Source organism: Trichosurus vulpecula, chromosome 2 (genome assembly GCF_011100635.1).
Source record: "Trichosurus vulpecula isolate mTriVul1 chromosome 2, mTriVul1.pri, whole genome shotgun sequence".
Lineage (NCBI taxonomy): Eukaryota > Metazoa > Chordata > Mammalia > Diprotodontia > Phalangeridae > Trichosurus > Trichosurus vulpecula.
The window spans coordinates 71,023,221-71,047,104 of NC_050574.1; the positions used below are offsets into that span (position 1 = coordinate 71,023,221).

The 23,884-nt window shown below is 49.5% G+C and overlaps 1 protein-coding gene across 2 annotated transcripts; it reads right to left on the reverse strand.

Moving 5' to 3' along the window:
* Positions 1-4,584: 4,584 nt before the first annotated feature.
* On the reverse strand, positions 4,585-17,180 carry TXLNA (taxilin alpha). Of its 2 annotated transcripts, none has more exons than XM_036745483.1 (11): positions 16,955-17,180; positions 16,046-16,293; positions 14,765-15,103; positions 13,978-14,069; positions 12,670-12,840; positions 11,913-12,107; positions 10,922-11,041; positions 10,203-10,277; positions 10,026-10,118; positions 9,404-9,499; positions 4,585-8,895 (listed from the first exon to the last, which is right to left on the reverse strand). In XM_036745483.1, exons 2-11 carry the CDS (start codon positions 16,260-16,262, stop codon positions 8,578-8,580), a joined length of 1,716 nt encoding a protein of 571 aa, XP_036601378.1. In that variant the 5' UTR covers positions 16,263-16,293; positions 16,955-17,180; the 3' UTR covers positions 4,585-8,577. The 2 variants fall into 2 exon arrangements, with proteins under 2 accessions (XP_036601378.1, XP_036601379.1); XM_036745484.1 differs by lacking the exon at positions 16,955-17,180 and adding an exon at positions 16,532-16,657 and having other exon boundaries at positions 8,290-8,895.
* Between the last annotated feature and the right edge of the window lie 6,704 nt (positions 17,181-23,884).

Consider the following 23,884-nt stretch of genomic DNA (forward strand, 5'->3'; position numbering starts at 1 on the left):
AGAACAAGGAGAGAGCATTTGGAGCATGGGGGACATCCAGCCTGTACATAGGCACCGTGGGGAGGGAAGGCTGAATACGGGGACAAAGTTTGCGAGAAGTAATAGGAAGGGTCTGGAAAGGGAGGCTGGAATTTATTGAGGGATTGGTGCTTTTGAATTACCTCAATTTGGTGGCTGTGTAAGCACTGGATTGGAGAGGAGACAAAGGAAGCAGGGACATTAATTAGAAAGTGATTTTGATGAATCCGGGAAGGTAGGGAGAGTGGAGAGATGGGCACGGATGGGAGAGATGCCGTGGTGAGAGAATCAATGAGATGTGTGGAATACTGGATTGGATGGGGAGAGAGAGACAGGGAGGGAGAGACACACACGGATACAGAGACAGAGAAGGAGGGAGAAGAAGAGAGGAAAAGGGAGAGGGAGACACAGAGAAAGTAGGAGGGTTGGCTTTGAGGATGACTCCTGTGTTGTGAATCTGGAAGAAGACTGTTGCAGAAAGTTAGGGGGAACGGGGAGTTAGGAGAGTGAGTCGCAGGTTCAGGGGGTAAGAGAATGAGCTCCATCTTGGACATGTTGAGTTTAAGCTGTTGAGACAACCAGGTGGAGACATTTTACTGACAGTTGTGGGTATGTTGAAGTTTAGGGGTGTGGGGACCCCGAAATAGTGACATACAGGTCCTGCTTGAATGAATTCGACCCAAGACTTCTTCCAGTCAAAGAAAAACAAGGTTTATTAAAGATCTGCCATATTGGCCAGACTCTTAAGGAATCTGAACATTCCTGTCGCTAATGCAAGGGGACCAGATTGGGTCTGAGCACCTTAATGGAAACAAGATGGATCTTATATACAGAAAGACTGTGGGAGGGATCTAGGAGTGGCCAATAGTCTGGGGTGGCTGGAGGAGAGGTCTAGGAGGATCTTGATGGGAATGGCCAGTAGGCTGGGGTGACTGGAGCTCAAACTTCTGTGCCAAGAGAATGCGGTCTAGATAGAATCAAGGATGGGAAGTAGCCATGTAGGGATAACAGACAATGAAGGGCTGGGCTAGGGGTAACCGAGAATTGGGAGATTGGGGGTTGACCATGAAAACCCAATTGAGAAGATTATAGCCTCAGATGAAGCCAGAGACTTGATTAAGTAGGAAAATTCAAGGAGAGTTCAAGGGGGTTTCCAGAGTCTGTACCCCTTCAGATACAGGCTGGAGTAGCAATAGGAAAGCTGAATTAAAGGTATTTGGTGAGGAGGAGGGAGTTCTCTGCCCACTTCCAAACATTTCTGAGCAATTATGCACTAACTCATACCTATCTGATTTTTCTACCAAGTCCTAGAGAGTTTGATTGCCTGTGTTACTGAGAGGCTATGTGATTTGCCTGGGTATTCAACTAGGGTCAGAGTCAGAATTTCAATCCAGATCTTCCTTAATATCCAACTAGCCAGTAGGATTTTTATGATGGGCAGGGGGGTTGTCTGCTTGGGAAACTCAATAATGAGGAAGTGCAGAGTCCCAGGAGAGAGGCTTCTCCTAGCCTCCAGGACCCAGCCTTCCTACAGACCTGGGACCTAGCTTCTGTAAACACAGATTCTCATTTTCCAAGGATTTGGGGAACAAGAAGCTGTTGAGGTTTTTTAGGGGTTCTCGGGACCCGAAAATACCAACACACCAGGTCCCGTCTGAATAAATTCAACCCAAACCTTCTTTCAGCCAAGGAAAAACAAAGTTTATTAAAGATTTGCCGCGTGAGTAGATTCTTAAGGAGCATAAACATTTGTATCACTAATGCCAGGGCCAGACTGAACCTTGAGCCTTTGTGTAAGCAGGTGTCGACCAGAAAGTTTGGTTAAAGAAGGCAAACAGGCTAGGTGATATATATATATATGAAATTTATATTTTATTTATATTTATATATTTAATTTTATTTAATCTATATTTAATTAATATAATTAATATTTAATTAATTTAATAATTAATATTTAATTAATATATAATTTATTCCCTTAAAGCTAGCAGATACATGATTATGGAGTCAAAAGGAAACTTCTGACTAAGAAAAGAATGAGAAGGCTTAAATATGCTTCAGAACAATCCCAACTCCAGTTTGTGGTCTCCATATCATGAGAAAAGAAGTTTCTTAGTTGAATAAGTCATAAATACAGTAAGACAAGACAGTTGACAAAGTAGTGCCAGTTAGAAATTATGATCCCAAGATATCTGTGCTTCTCCTGTATATGCCTATGTCCCTAGGATACCAAGATAAGAGAAATCCCACCGTTATGGTTGCAGATATCCTGTCACCAACAGGAAAGATACTCCTTGTCGACCTTATCTGGTCTTTGAAGTTGCTGACACAGGAAATGGCATTTTTAGAGCAAAGTAAAGCAGTTTGGTTGATTAGTTCAGGCTTTAGATCTTATTGGGGTTCAAATAATTTGAAAGGATTGTCACAAGTTACATAGAATCTGAGCATGGAAATAAGCTGGTTCTTATAAATAAAAAGACCAAAGGAAGAATCCAGGGGTGGCTAAGTAGTGTGGGGGTTCCAGGGATAGTTTTGTTGGGAGTGGTTGGTCTCCTGGAGTGACTAGAGGTCGAATCTTGGGAAGATCTTGATGGGGAATGACCAGTATCTTGGGGTGACTAGAATGAGATTTTGATAGGATCAAAGGTGGGAAGTAGCTGAAGGAAATGCAGAGGTTACAGAGATTTGGTCATAGTGATAATGACCTCCAGGGAATGCCAGATCAAGTGGGAAGATTCAAGGAGAGTTCAAGGGGGTTCCCAGAGCCCGAACCCCATCAAAGCCATCAGCTGTTCTGAAAATTTTAGGGTCCTGGGAGGATTTGTTTTGAGTTCCCTGTGAGCAGAGATTCAGTTCATCCATAGCAACTAACATTTATGCCCCCTCCCACAACACATCAATTAATTAACCTATAAACATTAAGTGCCTACTATGTGCCAGGCATATGTGCTCATCATGCCTCTGCTGAATGCCCGGCCCTGTTTTTGGCAACGGGAGGAAGAGAGCCTTTTCAACTTGGGGGGTGGGGTGCTGCCCTCAGGTTAGTGAAGGCTTCATTGAGGGAATGCACCTAAGCAACATCTGGAAAGAAGGCACATTGATACAGGGAAACTGAGGGAAGGGGAGGAGTCCATTCTAGTTATAGGAACTTTGGCAAAGGCCAAGATACCCAAGAGGCAGGACATGGATGAATAGTTGTTTACCTGGAAAGCTATGCTTGCTTGGCCTAAGGCTAGAAGGCAGATTAGTGCTCGATAACGGACCTTTGGTGCTAAGCTAGATTTTCATTAATTTTTTGCTTAATAGGCAATGGGGAGTTATTGAAGATTTTAGTAGAGGAGCAAGGTAATCAGAGCCAGGCATTGGGAACAGAATTTGGGTGGTACCTGGAGGCAGTGTGGGGTTGTGGTATTGATGCAGTTTAATAACGCATTCACCCCTCAAGGACTGAAGTACTGGACAAGGTCGTCTGGAATGAATTCATGGACTCAAGCATTCTTAAAGTTAAGGTGGCAAAGGTTTATTGTAACACCAATATGGTGGGCAGAGCTCCCTAAGGAACTTGCCACCCAACAGGAATGATGCTAAAGCTTATATACAAAAAGTAGTGCATTATCAGGCAGAGAGGCTAATTAGGTGATAACTTACAACCTTGGTCACAGGTGTGAAACCAGGGGAAGGGGTTTCTCAGGGGCGTATTTTTGGTCGTTATATCTGTAGCAAGATAGCTTTGGGAGTTGATGTCTATAGCTTGACCTCTGGATTGAATATGATAACTTTGGGAATCAATATATGATAATTCTGTAGTTACAAGATAGTCCTGTTTTTACAAGAGAATTTCTTTAGAGGTCAGCTTCTTGTGATGGGGAAAGATAGTTTGTTTTACTGGAGCCCACTCACGAGGTATTGCCAGGCATAGTGTTCTTGGGCTGGGGAGAAAACTGTCAGGGATAGTGTTTTGAAACTAGAGAGAAATGTGATCTTGGAATTGGGGTCCAAGCACAAGCACCCCATCAGTGTGAAGCCTAGGTTGGGACACCAGCTTGGCTACACAATAACTAGGTGGCCTCTGGGAAGTAACCAATCTTCCTGGATACCGGTTTCCTTTGAGGTCCTAGGACAGAGGACAAACATTAGAAACATTCTGCCCATAGGGAAAGTGTCCTGGGGCTAGATCTTACCTCTCCTTTCCCATTAGGGCCTGAAATGGGATCTCCCAGTCCACTGACCTGATCCTGTTGGGAGGCCTGATCTGTCCCTCCTGCCTACCCGCCAACCCCAACCCAGAGTGGAGAACGTGGAATATGCCCAAGAGCAGCAAGCCAGGAGCTAAGTCTCTGTCCACCCAAAGCCAAGCCCTGCCCTGCTGTAAAATGAAGCTTTTTACCACCAGGGTGGAGTTCCTGGTTCCCCAGTAGGTAACGGGAAGGCATCTCTATGCTGGTCTAAAATGACCAACAACCCCAGGAGAGGAACTATAGAGAGGACAATGAGTTTTCCCCACCCCATTGCCCAAGCACTCAAGCTGAGCTGGGGCTAATGAAAGGACAATAGTCACAGCTGGCAGCCTTGGGCCTTGCAGCAGTCTGCCTTTAATTGCACAAATGGTCCTCATACAGTTATTCTCATTCTGTAAGTAAAGAAACTGGCCCATGGGGAGGAAATGCTGTGCTCTAGGTCACGAGGCTGAGCAGGAACGTAGGTCCAGGCCTTCTGACTTCCACTTCCCACAGCCTCAAGCGCTGGATAGGCAGGGCCTCACTGGGCCTCAGGAGCACAGCCTGCCAGCCCTCTTCATCCAGTTCTACTGCAGTCTGTCTCAGGAACTGCCGCACCGTTCAGAAGGCAGGGCTGTGCAAGGTCATGCCTCAACAGCAGCAAGCTCAGGGCCGGGCCAGCACCCATTAGTCACATGCCACATCGGCCATTCCAGTAAAGTATGTAAACAGAAAGGCCTAAAGGGATACAGAAGAGCACAGAGCACAGGCCTTGTACTGGCATTTCACAATGGCTAAGTTACTTCATTTCTGGGCCTACGGTCCTATATAAATCTTGCATGATTTCTCTCTCTCTCTGGGTCACATTCTGCACACCCTCCCTGAACTGGACTCTGTTCCAGAAACACATCCTGCGCAGTCTTGCCCTTGGGCCTTTGCTTTCACCTGCTCCCTAGGCCAAGAATGTCCTTTGCCTGTTGAATACTGGAAAAGTCCAATTCAGAAGGGACCTGTTCAGGACCCTTCCCCAAACACCTGCCCAGTTACAACCTTGGGCCTCAGAGCTCACTTCTCCCATCATGTCCCTGGTTTCACTGTCTCTCTGAACCATGTGCCATTTTATCAAGTCCACTAAGGTAGGACTAGGATTAGGACTGGCCACGGACAACTTTGAATCTGTCATTATTTGTGGGGAAGGCTGAGGGAGAAAAGGGTGTGGTTTGAAATCACCTGGTTGGCCCCTGAATCAATCAGATTCTACATCACAGTAGGCAGGATCAAGTTAAGGCAACAGACTATTTAATGTGGTTAAAAATACATCAAAATCACCCCCACCCCAGTCTGTTGAGAAAAGGAAAAAGACAGCTGTTAGCATACAGCTTCCAACCTCCATGGGGTCAGGCTGCCTGGAGGGTCCAACAGGCAGGAAGCTGTCCCCTTACTCTCCCCCCACCCCCAACCCTGTCTACCCTGCTGTGCCACTGGCAACCTCAGGGGGTGTTCCACAACCCCGAGCCAAGCCATTCTGGGTTGGTCCCTCACAGAAAATGCCCAAATTTGACCCATGGAGAATCAACTCCAGAATGCCGCACACATGTGATCACATGCTCTGTGCCTATGCCCCACTGGGCTGGACGAGTTCTTGGCACAAGGGTCCCAGGCTAAAGCAAATTAAGTAAGCATAGAGCTGAATCCCTGAAACAAAAGTCACCAGCTCCAGAGCTTTGTGGGCCCAAGTACAGTACTCCTTCTGGACACACCTTTTGGATTACCTCACCCACTGGGACCTGCCCAGGCTCCATGTACAACCCAGCAGCCCCTTGCCTGCCCAGGGCTAAGCAACCATTTTAAGAAGCTAAAGGGAAGGAGCAGAAACCTGGACCAGCTCCCTTTGGAGGGCAGCCAGTGACGGGTGTGGTGAATTCTGAGATTTGGTCACAAGTGGGTAAAAGGCTAAGAATTAAGGAGCCAAGGAGGGAAAGGAAGCCCTCATGTGGTGGCTGCTGTTGCCTGGGGGAGCAGACCCAGCACTAACTGCATCCTTGAAACATGGTTTACTAGGTGTTGAATGGAGGCATCACAGTCTGTGACCAGATGAGGTATCTGGGCTCACCATTTGCTCATTTCCCAGCAAAGGGCTCCAACATTGAGGGCTGGAGGCTGCTCTGTAGCCCCAGGCCTACAGCAGCTTAGAGGTAGCTGAAGTGAGTTGGGCAATGAGTGCCATCCATGCCCTTTTTATGCAGAGAGAAGTCCAAACTACGACTACCCAGAAGGCCCAGCACGGCCTTGGGCAGCAGCTCTGGGCTAGCACTCACTGAGAGGTGAAGGGCAGAGAAAAAAGGGGCACCGTGGAAGACTGAAAAATAAAGGGCCAAGAGCAATGCAGACCCTTCTCTTCTACCCCAGAAGTGGGGAAATGCAAATGAAACCAAGTGCTGGTTGGGGTCTCGAATAGGTCCCTTTTGGGGCAGACATGCAGCCACTCACACCCTGTCCCACCTCCAGCTGCTGAGGCCCTGACAACTGGCTCACTCCCTCACCTTCAGGTGCGGCCTGCAAAGACAAAAGATATCAGCTGGATGCTACTCTGGTCCCTGCCTAGGGTTCGCAGTGTCAGGAGAAGATTCAATCCAGAGCCACCCAGGAGCACAAGGGGCAGGGAAGACTGTGACACAGGAGAACAAGGTCTGTGAGAACATCATTTAGGCTTAGCCTGTGCACAGGACTCGGTGGCACAGAGAAAAGCCAGGGAAGGGCCAGGAGGGGCTGGATGGTAGGAGACAAGAATGGCTGAGGACCTCTGAGCGAGCCCCTACTCGGCTACTATACCCTGCAGGTTTTGTAGCTCCTTTGGTCCCACTGAGTCCAAAAGCTAAGCTGGAAGAGAGGTCCCCGAGGCACCCTGTCCAGCAGCCGGGGCTTGGCTGATCCTGGGAAATCGCTCTGTACTGCAGGAGGCACGACTGGTAGTGCCTCAAGGGTGCCGCCCAAAGGCAGGGAACGACAAACTCCGTCACCAGGCTCCTTAGAGAGAAGACGGCTCTCCAGCTATAGATTTCTGGCTCCTTCCAGGAAGGGACCAATTTGGGGAGAAATTTTGTGCCCTCTGGCCTTGGCCAGCGTAGAGCCTGATGTGTAGCCAGAGCCCTGAGCCCACAGACTCTCTGGAAGTCCAGGAGGCCATCCTTAGACCTCTACTCACCAAGAACAGTGTTCGTGGGTAGAGTGGGAGTCCTACGAGTGGCTCCACTGGAGCAATGCCAGGGGGTGGCTGTGGGTCATTCTGAGGCCACCATGGGAATGGGTGGGGGTGGGTGGCTGAGCTGCTATGGGAACAAGAGGCAGCCCTCAGGGTCCTACAGTCCTTGTAGTGATTAAGCACACGTCCTGGGCAACACTAAAGGGAAGCATCAACCTCTCTCATGAGGAACACGTATCTACTGCACCGACTCAGCTAGAGGCCCAAAGCTGGGGCAGGAGAGAGAGTGACTGCAGATACAAAGATAAAGGAGACAGTCTATTGCTAATTGTTCTCCTACCTCAACAATAACATACTTTTGTGCAAACCCCCCCAAACCCAACAACCCCAAACCACCTTCTGAAACAACCCTTCGGACGACCTCTTTTCAATCCACTTGTGCTGGAGGGAGAGGCAACTGTGAATCATAAGGCTACTGGGACTCCTCATCTAGTCTGGGCACGACCGGAAAGCTCAAGAGGCTCCCACTGTGTGGGGCTTGAAATAAATGGGCTCCTCACTCTAGTCTCTCTCCACTGGAAAACACTAGAACGCTGGCTCTGGATCCCTGCTGGGCAGAGCAAGAGGGGCAGAGACACTCTCGGTACTGAGGGAGGGCTGAGCCACAGCAAGCCCGAAACTCTCATCCAAAATGCATGAGAATGCATGTGCGCGTGTGCACTGGGACACAAGTGAAGCTCCGGCCCCCTGGGGCTGGGAGGGAGAGGAACAGCCCAATAACCCGCCCTGTGAGCAGCGGCAGGAGACAAGGCCCCCCCCCCCCCCCCCCTCCCCCGCCCCGCTAATGCCCTCGGAGCACTGTTAGTCACGTGTCTCTCCCCATGCACCGCAGCATGGGAAAGCAAGCGCCTGTTTTATACATGTATGTATATAAAAGCATGGGGCGTGGCACACACTTTTATATGCCATATATATATAAAAATCATCTTCAAGAACCTAAGTCGGAAAGTGTCAAATGCCTGATGGGCCCCTGCTCATCCCCATGGCAGCCCCTAAGCTGAGAGGGGACACAGCAGCTGGGCCTGTAACATTCACTAGCCCCCTCCTGGCATTCCTGGTCTTCCTTCCACCGGGGTCTCTCTAGTCTGCAGAAGGGGTGGCTTCATCAGTCTCCGTCTGGCCTGAAACACCCGGGCTCAGTTCTAGGCCCTGGGGGGCAGCCTCTAGAGGCTGGGGGCCCTCAGGGCTCAGGCCTTCGACTGGCGGCTCGGCACCGTCGTCCCTCCGTGGGCCTCTGGGGGACTCTGGCGAGTCTGCTTCACCCGGTGGGGGATGGGCACTCAGGTCCTGCACCTTCTTGTTCAGGTCATTGCGTTCGCTCTGCAGGGCCCGACAAAGCTTCTCAAGCCGCTGGATCTTCACCTGCAGGCCTTCTAGTTCCTTGTCTCGAAGAGTTTTCTGAAAGAAGAAAAGGTGCCTTTTTAGAACTAAGCAACAGAAGGACCCAGTCCTGCTTCCCCCTTCTGTGAGGGCAGTTGAATCTCAAGGCGTCTGGATGGAGACTACTGCTGTCCCCTGCACGTGTAAATCCAGGCCTGCTTCTCCTCAGTCTTGAGAAAGCAGCTTGAAGCGGCCACCTCACGCAGGAGAGCGACCCCCAGGTGACAAGACTGTGCCCACCCCACCTCCCCCATGCCGCACATTTCACACCATGTCCTCTGGGGCTCCCTAACATCTCTCATCCTTTCCTTCCCTTCTCCACCCTCTTTTCCCTGGTGTTCACTGCCCTGAGAACCATTTTCCCTGTTGAAGGACAACTTCTTTCTCGCCAGCCTAGGGAAGGACCAGACAAAGTGCCAGGAGCCAGGGCCCACCCAGCACCTGAGGCCAGCGGGCATAAGCGGGAGCCATGCCCCTGGAGGAGCCTGGGGTGGCCATCCCCTCCCATAGGCACAATCCTACACACCTCCTCAGCCATCTCCAACAGCGCCTTATTGCTGCTCTCCCACCGGGACCGGTACATGGTGGTCTCTTTCTCCAGCTTCTTGATCTTTTTGGTCATCTGTCACATGAGGAATAAGAGGGAACCATTACTGCGTCCATGGGAGCTGAAGGCTCAGGTCAATGTCCCATTACCAAGAAGGGAGCGAGGCCAGTTAGGCCCCAACCACAGGCTTTCCTAGGCCTACACAACTACTAGTGGTGATGGTCATGGTAAGAGATCTGGAGTCTCTCCCCAAAGTTGTTTGTCCACATAACTGCTTTACCTCATTGGGAAGAATTGGATAATACCCACCCTAACTCCAACTTAAAAAAAAAAAAAAGAAAAAAAGGCAGGACTGGGAAAACTACTGTCTCCAAAGTGGAGTCACTAAGCTGGCCCTGACAAGCCCTGGAAGAAAAACACCATTTCACACGTCCTATGCTTCCCACGATGGCCCTGTGGGCCAAGGATGGCTACTTCCACGTTACACATGAACAGACACACAGGGAAGTCGAGGGGCTTGCCCAAGGTGACAAGTTAATGAGTAAGGGCTGTATTCGAAGGCCCCACAGTGACCTTTCCCAGGTTGGGCCAAGGCCAGTACCTTTTCCATTTCCTGCTTAAATGTTGTGAACACCTCGCTGCTCTTGGACAGAGTGTTCTGGAACTCCTCAAACTTCTCCGTGTACAGTGCAAGCTGTGAAGACAAAAGCTTGGGTGTCAGGCCCCACTGCCTACCTGCTTGCCTGCCACCAGGGGTGCCGCCTCCCTCAGGCCTTACCTGCTGCTTCAGGTGGGCCTCCTGCTGCTTCATCAGCTCACACACACGCTGGGACTCCACTGCTTCCTTCAGTAACTGTTCCAAAGACACATAGGAGAGTCCCCCCCCACACCAGTCAGTGTTTCCTTCTCTGAGTAAAGGCAGAGAATGGAGCTCTGCGGCCATCGGGGGACAATGGCTCTCACGCAGTGAGTGTGTGCATCTTAGCCAAGGCCTTGCTGAGACAACACCAACCTCTTTGCCCCAGTGTCTGCCACCCTAACTTTATTTGTGAACCTATCACCCCCAAATTTTAGATGAAGAAACTATGACCCAGAGAAGGCAAGTGGCAGAGTCAAAGTCTGAACCCAGGTCTTGTGCCCCAAGGCCAGCATCCTGTGACTGCCAGGCCTCACCATCTCCCCAAGAACCTTCATGTGTCATTCCTGACTCCACTCGCCCACCCCCACACCAGGCTGAGTACCAGAGGGTAGAGATCAGCTCCTGTCTATCCCTGGCTGCCCTGTGCCCAGTCCCAGGGCCTGCACAATGAACCCTTAATCCAGGTTTGGTGATATAAATTTTTAACACACGTGTTCTTTGGCTACAGATGAGACCAAAGTCTAAAGAAATGAACATCTCCAGCCCAGCATCTGCTGTAGGTGAGCCACCACTGGTCAGCCTCCCTGGCGGAGGCAGTTTTCAGGGGGGCTCCTCCGGGGTGAGGGGGTGACACTTACAAAGTCTTTCTCTCGCTGGTGCCTGTCCTCAGCCTCCTTCAGCATCTCCTGGGCCTGCAGGAGCTTGGCATCCACCAACTGCTGCTGCAGATCCTTGTGTTTGAAGACCTTGTCAATGTGCTGCCAAGAGAAACCCAGGTCACGGGGGGGGGGGGGGGGGGGGGGGGGGGGAGTGGGCCTGACCAGTGCCCACACGCTCGGGCAGTACTGTATGGGACCCAGGTCCCACCTAGTCCTGGAGCACAGGAGCATTTCTGGCTGCCCTGAGAAGCTGCCAATCACTCAAGGTCACCTGAATCTGACTGGATGCTCCCATGGCCATGATCAGTGCTCTCCCCATGACAGCAGGTGACCTCTCTTCAAAGCCCCTTGCCAGGTCAGTGACAGCCTCATGGGTTTCACCACATTAAGAAGCATTTTGGGGTAGTGACGAACACTACACTCAAAGCACACCTGGGTTCAAACCCTGCTTCTGCTATTGACTGGGATGTGTGTGTGATGCAAGGCCAATCATCTGACCTATCTGAGCTCAGTTTCTATGTCTCCCCCTAGGAGAACAGTGAGGTTCACTGTGCCTTTAGGTAAAGCCCTCGGGCTGCACACACATGCCACTGTTAGTCTAACTGTTAGCAAATTGTGGGTGGGGAGGCTGCCACACCCAGAAATAGCACTGTGCCCCCCTGCCTGTCACTCAGGCTGGAAAAGGGTCTAGAGGCCCCTCAGCCAAGCCCTCCTCTTACAGACAGAAACCTGAAGCCTGAGAAGGGAAGCTGTGTGCCTGCCTGAGGCTAGCCCATACAAGTGTCTGCTGCCTACCCCTCTGGGAGGGCAGCCTGGGTCCTCTGCTCCCACCCCACCCGGGAACCACAGGTGCTCCTGGTTCTCCAGGGGCCACTCCATCATCACTCTCCCTAGTGGTCTGGGGCAGCCAGGCTCAGGCCCTCTGCATCCAGTTAGTGCCCACCTCCAGCCCCCTGCCCTCTATGTGCACCTCTTCCCGCAGCTCATACTGCTCGATAAGCTTCTTTAGTCGCTCTGCCAGCTCCATGTTCTCCTGGCGCAGCTTGGAGTTGCGCTCATTATGCTGCTCCATCTGCAGCTGGATGTCATTCAGGGTCACCTGGAAGTGGGATGTCACCTCCTTCCTCTTCTCCTCTTCCTCTCGTGCTCGCTGGACGCCTTCTTCCTACAGAGCAGGAAGGAGGATGAAGGTAAGGAGCCCACCAGACTCCCTGGCGGTAGAGGTGCTGCTGTGTCCTGATGACCCCTCAAGGGCTCTCCTGAACCCTTCTCCTCACAGGTGATGCAGGCCTGGCAATGATTTCTGAACGATGGCTACAATTCAAAGGCTGAGAAGGAACCCCAGATTATGAGCTGGAAAAGCCCCTAGATCATCTAAACCAGGGGAGGGGATCCTGCAGCCTCCATGGGACCTTCTAGGTCTTTGGGTTCGGCCTTTTGACTTAGTCCAGGTTTTACAGACCAAATCCTTGTATTAAGGGGGGAGTTCCCCTACCCTGATCTAAACCAACCTACCCCTGGAAAGCCATCACCTAAATACCAACAGTAAGCACACAGAGGGAGCACGGGCCTTCTCAAAAGGCAGCCCTCTTCCAGCTCTAACAAGCCCAAATCAGCTTCATTTCTCCCAGTTTGTCCTTGGTGCCTGATCCTTCCCAGCCCATGGGGATGGCCACATCACAGGCAGCTGGATGAGCAGCCACCTGCGGTGCAGCCCCCAGGCTCACCTTGAGGGTCCGGTTGTGCCTCTGAAGCTCCCGACACAGGCTCTCCAGCTTGCTGCGGGCCAGGACAGCCCGGCTGTGCTCACTCCTCAAGTGGTCCTTCTCCTGCACCAGCTGGCTCTGCTTCTTCTGCAGGACTCGCATCTGTTTCTGGGAATTCCGATGCTCCTCCAGCTGTAAGAAACAAGAGGGTATGGGGCCCGAGATCAGGGAGGGGGGCGCAGAGTGTGGCACTCACTGGGTGAAGACTCATAGGAGACCATCTGCCTGTCCTTGGTCCTGCAGGGACCACCAGGGACCAAAGCAGTCAGGCAACCATTTCTGAATCCTCTCCTCCCATTCAATCCAATACCTTCACTGCCTGCCTTTCTCCCTCTTGCTCTAACACCTACAAGTTGGGGGATACCAGGCAAGTCACTGAGCTTCTGAGAATGGCCATTTGTCATCTGTAAAAAGGGGCTAATTCTTACAAAGTACCTGTCTTACAGGGAGAGTACTCAGAGCACTGAGCCCCAGGACTAGCGTCCCACTAACACCAGGGACGACGCTGCCTCAGGGTAACAAAATGTTCAGTGCTTAGAACAAGGTCATCGTGTGCCTCGTCAGCCCTGGGAGGTGGGCAAGATCCCCATCAGGTAAATAAGGAGCCACAGCTGGAGAAGCAAGGAACAGCCCAAGGCCTCCTTTGCTAGCCCACATTTCCCCGTAACAAAGTAGCCAGAGAGGCTGAGGACGTACATTCACTCATTCAAAGTTCCAGGTCATGCTGGGAGAAGGAAGTATCATGGTCCTGGGAGCCAGGCCCTTCTTGGCTGTGTGACGTCGACTGTGTTACCACCTCTGAGCCTGCCTCCTCAGCTCCTGATGAGCACCCTCTCCCCCCCATCTCCCAGGGCAGCTGCCAAATGGGACAGCTCTGGCAGAATATATGAAGCAAGTGCCCCAGCCAGTCCTCCCCCAGTCACTTCTGATGTGATCTTATCTATGCTGGAGATTCATCACAGCCCCCAAAGTGGAGGGACAACTCCTGAATGGAGACTCAACCCAATTCTTCTAGGAATGTTGTAAATGTTCTCTCCCTCCTGTCAGAGACCCCAAGGAACACAGCAAGGGGATTTCCCCCATCTCTGTCTCCACATTCTTCATCAAGGATCCAAAGAGAGACTAAAAGAGATCTTTTGGCCCCATCACCTGGGTTAGTTTCCAGGCTGGGACATGTTATCACCTGCATTTCTTCCTCAGGGTCAGGTCCATGCCAACCTTGAGGTCACCCAGATTCCACAACCCTGAGAAGAAGAGCCCAGAACTGACCAGCTCAGCATATTTCTTGCATAGTGCAGCCAACTTTTCCTCTGGGGTGCTAAGGGTGTTCAGCGTCTGCATCAGCAAAGTGATCTCCTTCCCTGGAAGACACAGGAACACAGTGACTCTTCCTCATGTACGCCTCCAAGCAACAGGGGACACTAAGTTTAGCTCTCAGATCCCCACTCCTCTGACTGCCCAAGCTTCAGTTCGGACCCAAGGTTTGCCACGTAGGGGGGGTAGGGACGGGGGGCAGCTCGGGCCTTCCTCTTCCTCCTTCTAGACAGCAGGCTGAGGAATCTTCCCTCAGAGACCTGGCACATTCCCGGCAAATTCAGTAGGTTACTTTCCTAGGATCTGTAGATTTTTCCTCTTTAATGAGAAAACAAGTGGCAGGAAAAGAACAGATGGACAAAGAAAAATCCCTAGTGGCTGAAGACTGGTTTCATCTGAAGCCTGTACCCCAGGATCTGCATACATGAAATTACTACCACTTAGAGCCTCTAGATCAGGCAGGCCACAAAAGCAACATTTACTTCAAATTCTCTCTCTCCCTGGAGGCACTTGGGATTAAGTGACTTGCCCACAGTCTCCAAATTCTCTCTATCTCTAGAAACCAAATTCAATCAAAGAGGTATTTGTTGTTATTTTCAGTGCCTTCGATACAAAGATGGAAAAGAACAAAGTCTCTGCCCTCAAGGCACTTACACTATTAAGGCGGAGACAAGGGATAAGGACAAGGGATAATGTGATAAAACCTTGAAACTCCATGTACCAGGGCTTCCACCTTCCTTACCCAGGCCTTTGGCCTTCTTCTTTTCCTGGGCCCGCTTCTGGTCTCGGTCCCCACTCTCATCATTTGCCCGGATCTCTTCGACACCTGGCTCTCCCTTGGTGATTTCCTTCACTCCATTGACCTCAGGGGTCCCCGGTTCTGGTTCTCCATTCCGTGCAGCGTAATTCCTGCTCTTCTCTACCTCATCTGGCTCTGTGTGTTCATTCTGGCCCCCGTCATCACCTGGTCCCTCCTGACTGCTATCAACACAGTAGGTATTCAGTATGTCTTCCAGCTGCCGACTCAGCTCCTCTGAGACGTCACAAACAGACCCCGACTGAGAATTCTTGGTTTGCCCCCCTGCAAAAAAAAGACAGGGCTGAAAGTGAAACTAATAGCTCCATTGAAGGTTTGCAAAATGATATCCTTATAACAGTCCTGTGAAATGTGTCATTATTTTCCTGTTTTTGTATAGGAAACCACTGAAGCTGAGAGCAGTTTTGTCTTAGCCAGCATTTACAACTAGGAACTGCTAGACCTTAGGTGGCTCCTGAGGGCCCTGATTCCAAGCACAACCTTATCTCTAGGCCACTAAACTGTGTTGCTTAATGAATGACATGCCCAAGGAATTCTAAAAATCTGTCCATTGCTCACATAATCTCCCAAACAGGCACAAAAGCAAACTTCCTAAGGAAGTTCCTCAGGCTGCTGGATGAATCCTGTTCCATTTGGCATCCCCACCATGCCATTTCTAGGACCATTTAATTAAATTTAATCTTCTTAAGTCTGGGCTTCCCCTTAAAGACAGTAAGTCACAGCAGAGAAGAGGAAACACAGGTTAATAATAAGGATTGTAGCCAGTCAATCAATAGTGCCAGGCACTGGGCTAAGTGCTGGGGATACAAAAAAAGGCAAAAGACAGCTGCTGCTCTCAAGGAATTCCAACATGCATCTCTTGACATACTTATATGAAGTAGCAAGTCCCAACCTCTCTGAGCCCTGTAAAATAATGCACAGGTATACAGAGCTTTTGACTTTTAAAGTGTTTGTTCACAAAATTAGAAAATAATTCTTATGCTCCCTTACCAACAGCGCTGATGTAGGGAGAAAGTTTACCAAGTGTGGACACCTGGGAAATGTGAGCTGTTATTAGATGACCTAGGTAGGAGATTTTTCTTAGCTTCCTCTAATTTAGCGGGGACACAAAGGTTTAGCACTATCACCCTCTCATGCCGCTGCTTTCCAAGGGCTGTGGCCAAAAGCTCCCCCGCCCCCCCCCCCCCATGCCAGCCTGGCACATACCTTCGTTCTTCTCCTGGGCCTGGCCGGGGGCACCTTCTGCATTTCCGTCTGCTTTGGGAGCGGGGTCCCCAGACGCACGCGGGCTCCTGGGCTCCTGGGCATCCTCGGGCTTCGAAGTCTGGGATGCACCGGCTTCTTGGGGCCCTGCCCGGGCTTTTGCTTTGGAAGGGCTGGCTGGCAGCTTCGAAGCACCCCCCTCTTTGTCCCGATTCTTCATCGTGGTGAAGGATGCTCGAGTCTGAACCGACCTTTCAAAAACAAAAACTCCGACGTTTAGGGTCCCAGGTTCTTGGCAGCTGCTTCCCCCAGGCCCAAGTTGTGCCAAGACGAGCTCTTAACTTTTAAAACAAAACTAATCCCGCCCCGGCCTCACTTCGGAAGAGGCTCATCGGCTGTTTCTTGGGCAACCCAACCCCTTCACTATGATTCCTCCCAAAGCCGGCCTGACTCGGGGGGTGCGGGTGGGAGTGGGGAGGGGGGAAATACCGGAGGAAGCGGCCCCAGAACCCCTCTGTGGTCTGACTCCTCTCCTGGACGTCCCCAGGGGTGCGGGGCCTGGCACAGGACAAGCGTCCTTAGACGTGTCTACCAGGGCTGGTCCGGGAGGTCCCCTCCCACCTCGAAGGCTAGGCCTAGTTCCCAACTCAGAGGCCGTCCTGTCCTCGGACTTTCCCTCGCACGTAGCCCAGGCACGCTCAGTCCCCGCCTCCCAGGGCGGCAGGGGGAGGGGCGCCACTCCGGGAGACCCCAGCCCCACATCCCACGTGGGCTCCGCCCCGCTCAGCCTCGCGCCCCTCGGGATGCTCGCGCGCAGGCGCGCTAGCGCCCCCATTCATGGCTTCCCCCCCTCCCCGCCAGCGAAGGCCCGATCTCTCCCCCTCCTCTCTGCCGCGTCCACGCGCTCCGTACCGCGCGCCCCTCCCGGGCCTGTGAGGCAGGCAGGCTGCGATCCCGTTCTGTCCCCGCTCTCCTTTCCCAGCGCCGCCTCAGTCGATCTCTCTTCTTTCTCTGCTTCCGACTGCCTCCTCCCCTCCCCCAAACAAGGATCACAGCGTAGGGATACCGGCTCAGGCCTCACACCGGAAACTCCGGGCAACGGCTGGAGGTGGAGACGCCCGCCCCCTCCCCCAGCCTTAGCCAATCAGAAGCCAGAAGCCTCGCGACGCCTGTCGGGAAGGGTGAGGCAGCGGCGGCCTCAGCCGAGGGGAAGCTGGGCACGAATGAGGTGGGAGGAGGGAAGAGGCGGATACTACATATCCCGTCATGCTCCGCGGTGAGGATTGAGAATCCCAGCATGCAGCGGGGCTGGGGGCTTTCGCCCTCCTTGGAGGAAGGGGACTGAGGAAGCGAGTCGCTAGAGTGCGCTGGACCCAGCCAGAAGATCGGCAAGCAAATGTTAGGCGTCAGCCATGTGTCATGCATTTTATTTTAGGTGCTGAAAGGCAAAAACTTAACACTCCTTCCCCTCGAGGGACTTGCATTCTAATGGAACAGAGAACACGCACAAACGAAGGCTGAAGCCCTGACGGTGGACTTCACTTACGTATCTCTAGGCCGTAGATGATGTTTACTTTTCAAAAAAGAGAAAAAGCCCATCAACATTCGGTGATTCCAAAGATATCCTTACTCTATCTTTAACCCTGGTAAGGAAATAAGCATTTATTAAGCGCCTACTGTGTGCCAGGCACCGTGCTGAGCACTTTCCAGATATTTCTATAGATCCTTGCAAACAACTCTGGGAGATAGGTGTCCTTATAATCACCCCCATTTGAAAGTTGAGGAAACTGAGGCTAAGTGCCCACCCAGGGTCACACAGCTAGTAAGCAAATGAGGCCAAATTCGAACTCAGATCTTCTTGACTCCACTCCTGTGCCACCAGGCTGCCAACAATATAGCTCTCAATAACAAAAATGAAACACTCCCGGACATCAGGGGCTTCCCTCCGAATGGGGAGATAGCATACACACGTGCAGCCCTGCAGGCTTCACATGTATGCGTGTGTGCATATATATAAACATATATATATACACACATAATACATATGCATACATACGTATATGCATATAGCATATATGCTGTAGGTGAGGGGAAGGCTTTAGTAACAAGGGGATCAAGAAAAGCCTCAGGTAAGAGCTGGAGATGGAAAAGAAACCGGGGAATCTGAGGCGACAGTAAATTCTAGGCATGGGAGACAGTAAGGGCAAAGGTATTGGCAAAGGGAAATAGACCTTATCCATATGTGAGGTTAATGGAGGTGGATAGCAGGGAGCCACGTGGGAATGATCTGTACCAAGACCACCAGCCATGATAGGAATAGGGCTGGTTGTAAACACCAGAGGAGACCGTATTTCATCTTAGAGGCAATAATTAGGAGCCACTGGAGATTATTGAGTAGAGAAGGGTGACATGGGCAGACCTGCACTTTGGACAAATCATGTGGACTGTTGTGTGGGAAAAAAGCTTGAGGCAGGGAGAGCAAACAGGCAGATAATGTGAAGGGCCAAGGGCCACTGAGGGATTGGGAGAGGAGGGGACAGATGGGAGGGGTGACAAGATTTGGAATGAAGAGTTGAGGAAGACTCCCAGACTGGCAACTGAAAGACTGTTGGTGCTGACAGTGTTGGAGAAATTTGGATGAGGGGAGGGATTAAGGAGAAAGCTCTTGAATTCAATTGTGTACCTACTGAGTTTGGCTCACCTTGGGGATATCTAGTTTGAAATGCATAGTAGGCAATTCCTGATGTGAAACTGGTGCAGGAGAGAGAGATATGAGCCTGGGATTTAACTGCATGGAGATAATTGACTTCATAGAGGTTGATGAGGTTACTAAAAAAAAGACTATAGAAAGAAAAGAGAAGAGGGCTCAGGACAGAGATGGGCATGATGATAAGAAATCAGCAAAGAATATTTAGAAGGAGTGGTTAGACAAGTTGGTAGGACAACTGGGAGAGAGCAGTACCATGAAAAGTCAGAGGAAAAAGGGTGTCGAGGAGGACAGCATGGTCAACAGTGTTAAGAAGGATGAGGATTAAGAAGTTTCATTTGGGTGATTAGGCTGGAAGCCATATTGAAGGTGTTAAAGAGTAGAGTAGTGAAGTCACTAATTGTAGACAGCTAATTTCATTTTAACATATTTTGATAACTTTTGTTTTTACATCATCTGCATTTTTTAACTTTTTATTTTTTTTTTGAAGACAGGGCAATTGGGGTTAAGTGACTTGTCCAAGGTCACACAGCTAGTAAGTGTGTCAAGCGTCTGAGGTCGGATTTGAACTCAGGTCCTCCTGACTCCAGGGCCTGTACTCTACCCACTGTGCAACCTAGCTGCCCCTTACATTTTTTAAATTAAGTTTTTTTTTTCAGTCATCTGTCTTTGCTTTCTTCCATCTTCTCCCCCCAATTAAGAAAGAAAAATAAAACCCATTACTAACGTGTATAGTCAAGCAAATTTCGAGATTGGCAATGTCTAAAGGAAAAATCATCTCTTTCATTCTGTACCCTGAGTCTCTCACCCCTCTATCAGAAAGTGGGTAGTATGTTTCATTATTCTTCCTCTGAAATCACGGTGGTCATTATTATGCTTATTAAGAGTACCTAAGTCTTACAAAATTGTTTATCTTTACAATATTGTTATTATTGTATAAGGTGTTTTCCTGGTTCTGTTCACTTTACTCTGTTATCAGTTCATAAAGTCCTCTCATGTTTTTCTGAAATCATCCCCTTCATCATTTCTTACAGCACAATGTAATAGTAATCTATTACATTCATGTACCATTCCCCAGTGGATGGGCATCTCTTCAGGTTCCAATTCTTTACCACTTCAAGAATTATAAATATATTTGTATATCCTTAGAGTTTGTTTTGTTTAGCATTAGTCCCTCTCCTAATTCAGATATTGTTCCGTGGGAGTACAGAAAAAGAAGATTGTTGTTGGCAGTAACACTGATTAAGCATTTGCTATGTACCAGTCCCTGTGCTAAGCACTAGGGATACAAAGATGAAAACCATCGCTGCTCTCAAAGAGCTAACAACATAATCCATTTTGAATTTATTGTCACATGGTATAATATGTTGGTCTAAACCTAACTTCTACCAGGCTGACTTTCAGTTCTCCCAGCAATTCTTATTAAATAAGGAGTTCTTTATGTTTGGGGGTTTATTGAACATTGAATTAGTTTTAGAAGCAGGAAGTATTTTATAAAATCCCTACTATGTGTTAGGCACAGTCCTAAACACTTTACAAATATTATCCCACTAGATAGAAAACTTTTTGAGGTAGGCATTGGTATCCTCATTTTACAGATGAGGAAGCTGAGGCAAATAGAGGTTAAGTGACTTAGCCAAAGTCACACTGCTAGTAAGGCTGGATTTGAACTCTTATCTTCCCAATTCCATGCTCTATCCATTAGGCTACCTAGTTGCTTCCCTTCTGTCTCCTCCCATGGGACTTCAGCTTTGGGCTCTCACTGGTAAATCCATACCTTCTCTTGTCTGGTCTTAGACTCGGGACACCACTTCCTACATCTTTAAGCCATGCCACCAAGAATGTATTCTCTCCCTTCCCAGTCCACTTTTAAATTCTAGCTCTCTGTCTTGTGTCTCCCTATTCTCTCGGCCAATTAAAAAGTATTTATTAAGGGCTATGCATCAGGCGTGGTACCAAGCTGCTTTTGGGAAGTTTTTTTTCCTTTCATTTTTGCCTTTGTATCCACCAGTGATTCCCTTAAGTGATGCATGAAAGCATAGCTCGTAATGAATTAGATGTGGTTATTCATTCACTCAGTGCCTACTGCCTATAAGACATGGTGTTGACTTCAAAGATCTACAGTTTTCATTGCTGTGGGTATCCAAGTTCTTTCAACATAAGGCCTTTTCCGTTGCTCCCAGCTGTTAGCAGTGCTCCTCCCCCTCATAATTTTGTATTTATATCTGTATTGTAGGCCTCTATAGTCACATGTCAGCTCCTGGAGGGCAGGGTCTGTACCATTTTTCTATTGGTAGTCTCATTATTAGCATAGTGCCTGGCACACAGGATAAGACATAGGGCCTGGCCCTGTCATTCCAGTGATATATGGAACTCCCTGGTAAATAAATGCCCTCTACCAATGCAGGTCAGCACCTACTCTGCAAACTGTAGTCATACAGAGTTGCCTAGAGAAGTCAAGGAATTTGCCCAGGGTGCCACAGCCAGCACATGTCAAGTGACAGGCCTTGAATGTAGGTCTTCCTGACTCTGAGGCCAGCTTCTACTGCTCCTCATTCCTGAAACAACATCCCTGTTCATCTGTGCCTCTCAGAATCTCGTCTTCCTTCAAAACTCAGGGTTACCTCTGCCAAGAAATCTTCCTAAGCTGGGGACATAGGGAGCATCCAGTACTGAGGCGGAGAGATGGGAGGGAGAACGTTGTGTGGGAGCAATCCCAAGGAGTCTGGCGAAGCTGGATTGTAGAACACATGAAAAATCACTTTGGTAGCTGTGTGAAGGATGGAATGGAAAGGAGAGAGATTTGAGGAAGACCAATTAGAGAGAGAATAAGGCTAATGAAATAGTCAAGGGAAAGGCAAGGGTTGATAAGGGCGTAAGGAGGGACAGCTAGGTGGTGCAGCCCTGAGTTCATATCTGGCCTCAGACACATGACACACTTACTAGCTGTGTGACCTTGGGCCAGTCACTTAACCACAACTGCCCTGCCTTCCCACTTCCAAAAAAAAAAAAAGTGAGGGCTCTGAGTGGAGAGAAGAGGCAGATCTGAGAGATGTGAAGGTAAAAGTGACCTCACTGACCTATGTAAATGTGTTAATACAATAAACATGGATCATTACACACCTTTTTTTGGGGGGGTGGGGCAGAAGTGGAGGGAGAAGAGGATCCAAGAAAATCAACCCAAGCCTTTTGTGTTCCATTCAGGGCTGTTAGGTCTCTGCCCTAAATAGTGTAGGCTGCATGAATCAACTGGTAAGGGATTAACCCATCTGAGCCCTGAAAAACCCTTTGGTAGAGCATGAGGGAGGTAAGGGAAGGGCTGACTAGGCAGGCAAATAGGAATAAACCCAGGATCATGAGATCTGGGCTGGGACCTTAGGTCCCATCTAACCAACTCATTGTATAGATGATGAAACAGAGAAGGGAGATGATTTGCTCAAGGAAATACAACTAGTAACAGAACTGGAAGGTGGACTCGGGTCCTGTCATCCCAAAATACTGACGTGTCTTTCCACAACATCACACTATTATATGAGAAGATGCTCGGTGGCTTCATGATTATCACCATTGTCTCTTGCCTGGTTTTTAAGTTGCCACTTAACTTCTCATACACTCCTGGCTTGTTAGAGATGAGTTCCTCTAACCCAATGCTCATTTTATGGGGGAGGAAATGGAAACTGGTAGGGGGAGGAGTGAAAGTGACTTGTCTAAGATGACACAGTTAGGGATGGAGCTTTGAGTTGAAGCCATGTATCTGTTCTAGACTACAGCAAGCTCCTCTCAGGCTCAGAAAGCATCCAGTCCTTCCCCAATAGCAAGGAAGTTTTATGGTGAGGCCAGGATTCTGACTCCACACTTCAACCTTTCATGGATCACTTCAAGTGAGTGGGGAAAGGTAGAAGTTCTGTGTTATATCAGTTGGAGTCGAGCAGAAAATAAGCAAGTCAGAAGGATCCTTCCAGACTGTCTAATACAATTCTTCTAATTTGACAGAAGACAAAAAAAGATACCCAGTGGGGATAGACAACTGAGTTACTATTACACAGTAAATGATAAAAGTTAGTCAGATCTGTTAGCTACAAGCCCAGGGCTCTTGCCAGAGCACTGGAATCCCATCAGCTTCTAGAATGAGATAAATTGTATTTACTTTCATTCCTTCCAGAGGTGAGGTTCCAACTCTGGAGCTGTAACTAGAGTGGGGCAAATGGAGCTTTGCCACAGGGCACTAGGAGTTCAAGAGTGCAAAAAATGTTATGTCAAAGTTGCTACAGTGACTAATTCCCTTTCCCACTCAACTGTATGCCTGATGTACTCCTTATACTATTTTCCTACCGCGAAGAGGGTTTGGGAGTAAGTCTTACAGATTACCCCAAATGCCAAAATTGCTAGTTAAAACTGCACGTAACCTCTCCCCACAATCAACACAAAAGGCCAATACGATGTTAAGAGTCTGCTTCATTTATACTATGAAAAAAGCTAATTAAATATGGACTTGTGGCAACTCAGGCTGGAAGCAAGGAGACCAGGCTTCAAATTCCAGTTTTTTCACTTATTCACTCAGGACTTACTCTGAGCTCAGTTTCCTCCATATAATGGAGTTGGATTAAAATGCCACTGGGCTGAGGCTATGATTAATGCAGGTCTCCCCACCCCTCTTAGGATGGCTTTGTGCAGACCACAGCTCATAGGCTGCCCTCTTTTCTACCCTGCAGGGTCCTCTTCCTATCAGATGCAGATCCTTTGTACCAGAGGATCTGCACCAGCTACCCTGGGCCATCCCCACCAGATGATGAGTTGTCACAAAGACTGATCATTCTGGTACAAAGGCAAAGTGGTTACTTCATTGGGATTAGAAGCATTGAACTCAACCTTCATAGGCTGAGTCCAGGTGTGTAAGGGTATGGAGGCAGCTTCTCTCCTAAGAGGAGTGACTGAAATGGGCACTGTAAGCTACAGCTGCTCCTGTTCTAGGAGTCTTCACTACTAAGGGCAGCTGTATATTGTCTTAGGTCTCCCCTTTCTCTTAACTGTCTGTTGCTGGGGCCATGCAAAGATAGGGACCGGAAAATCTGATCCCCCAGCTTTTCCAGTGACCACAGTGTGGACACCCATGCATGTTCATTCACCTAGCTTTC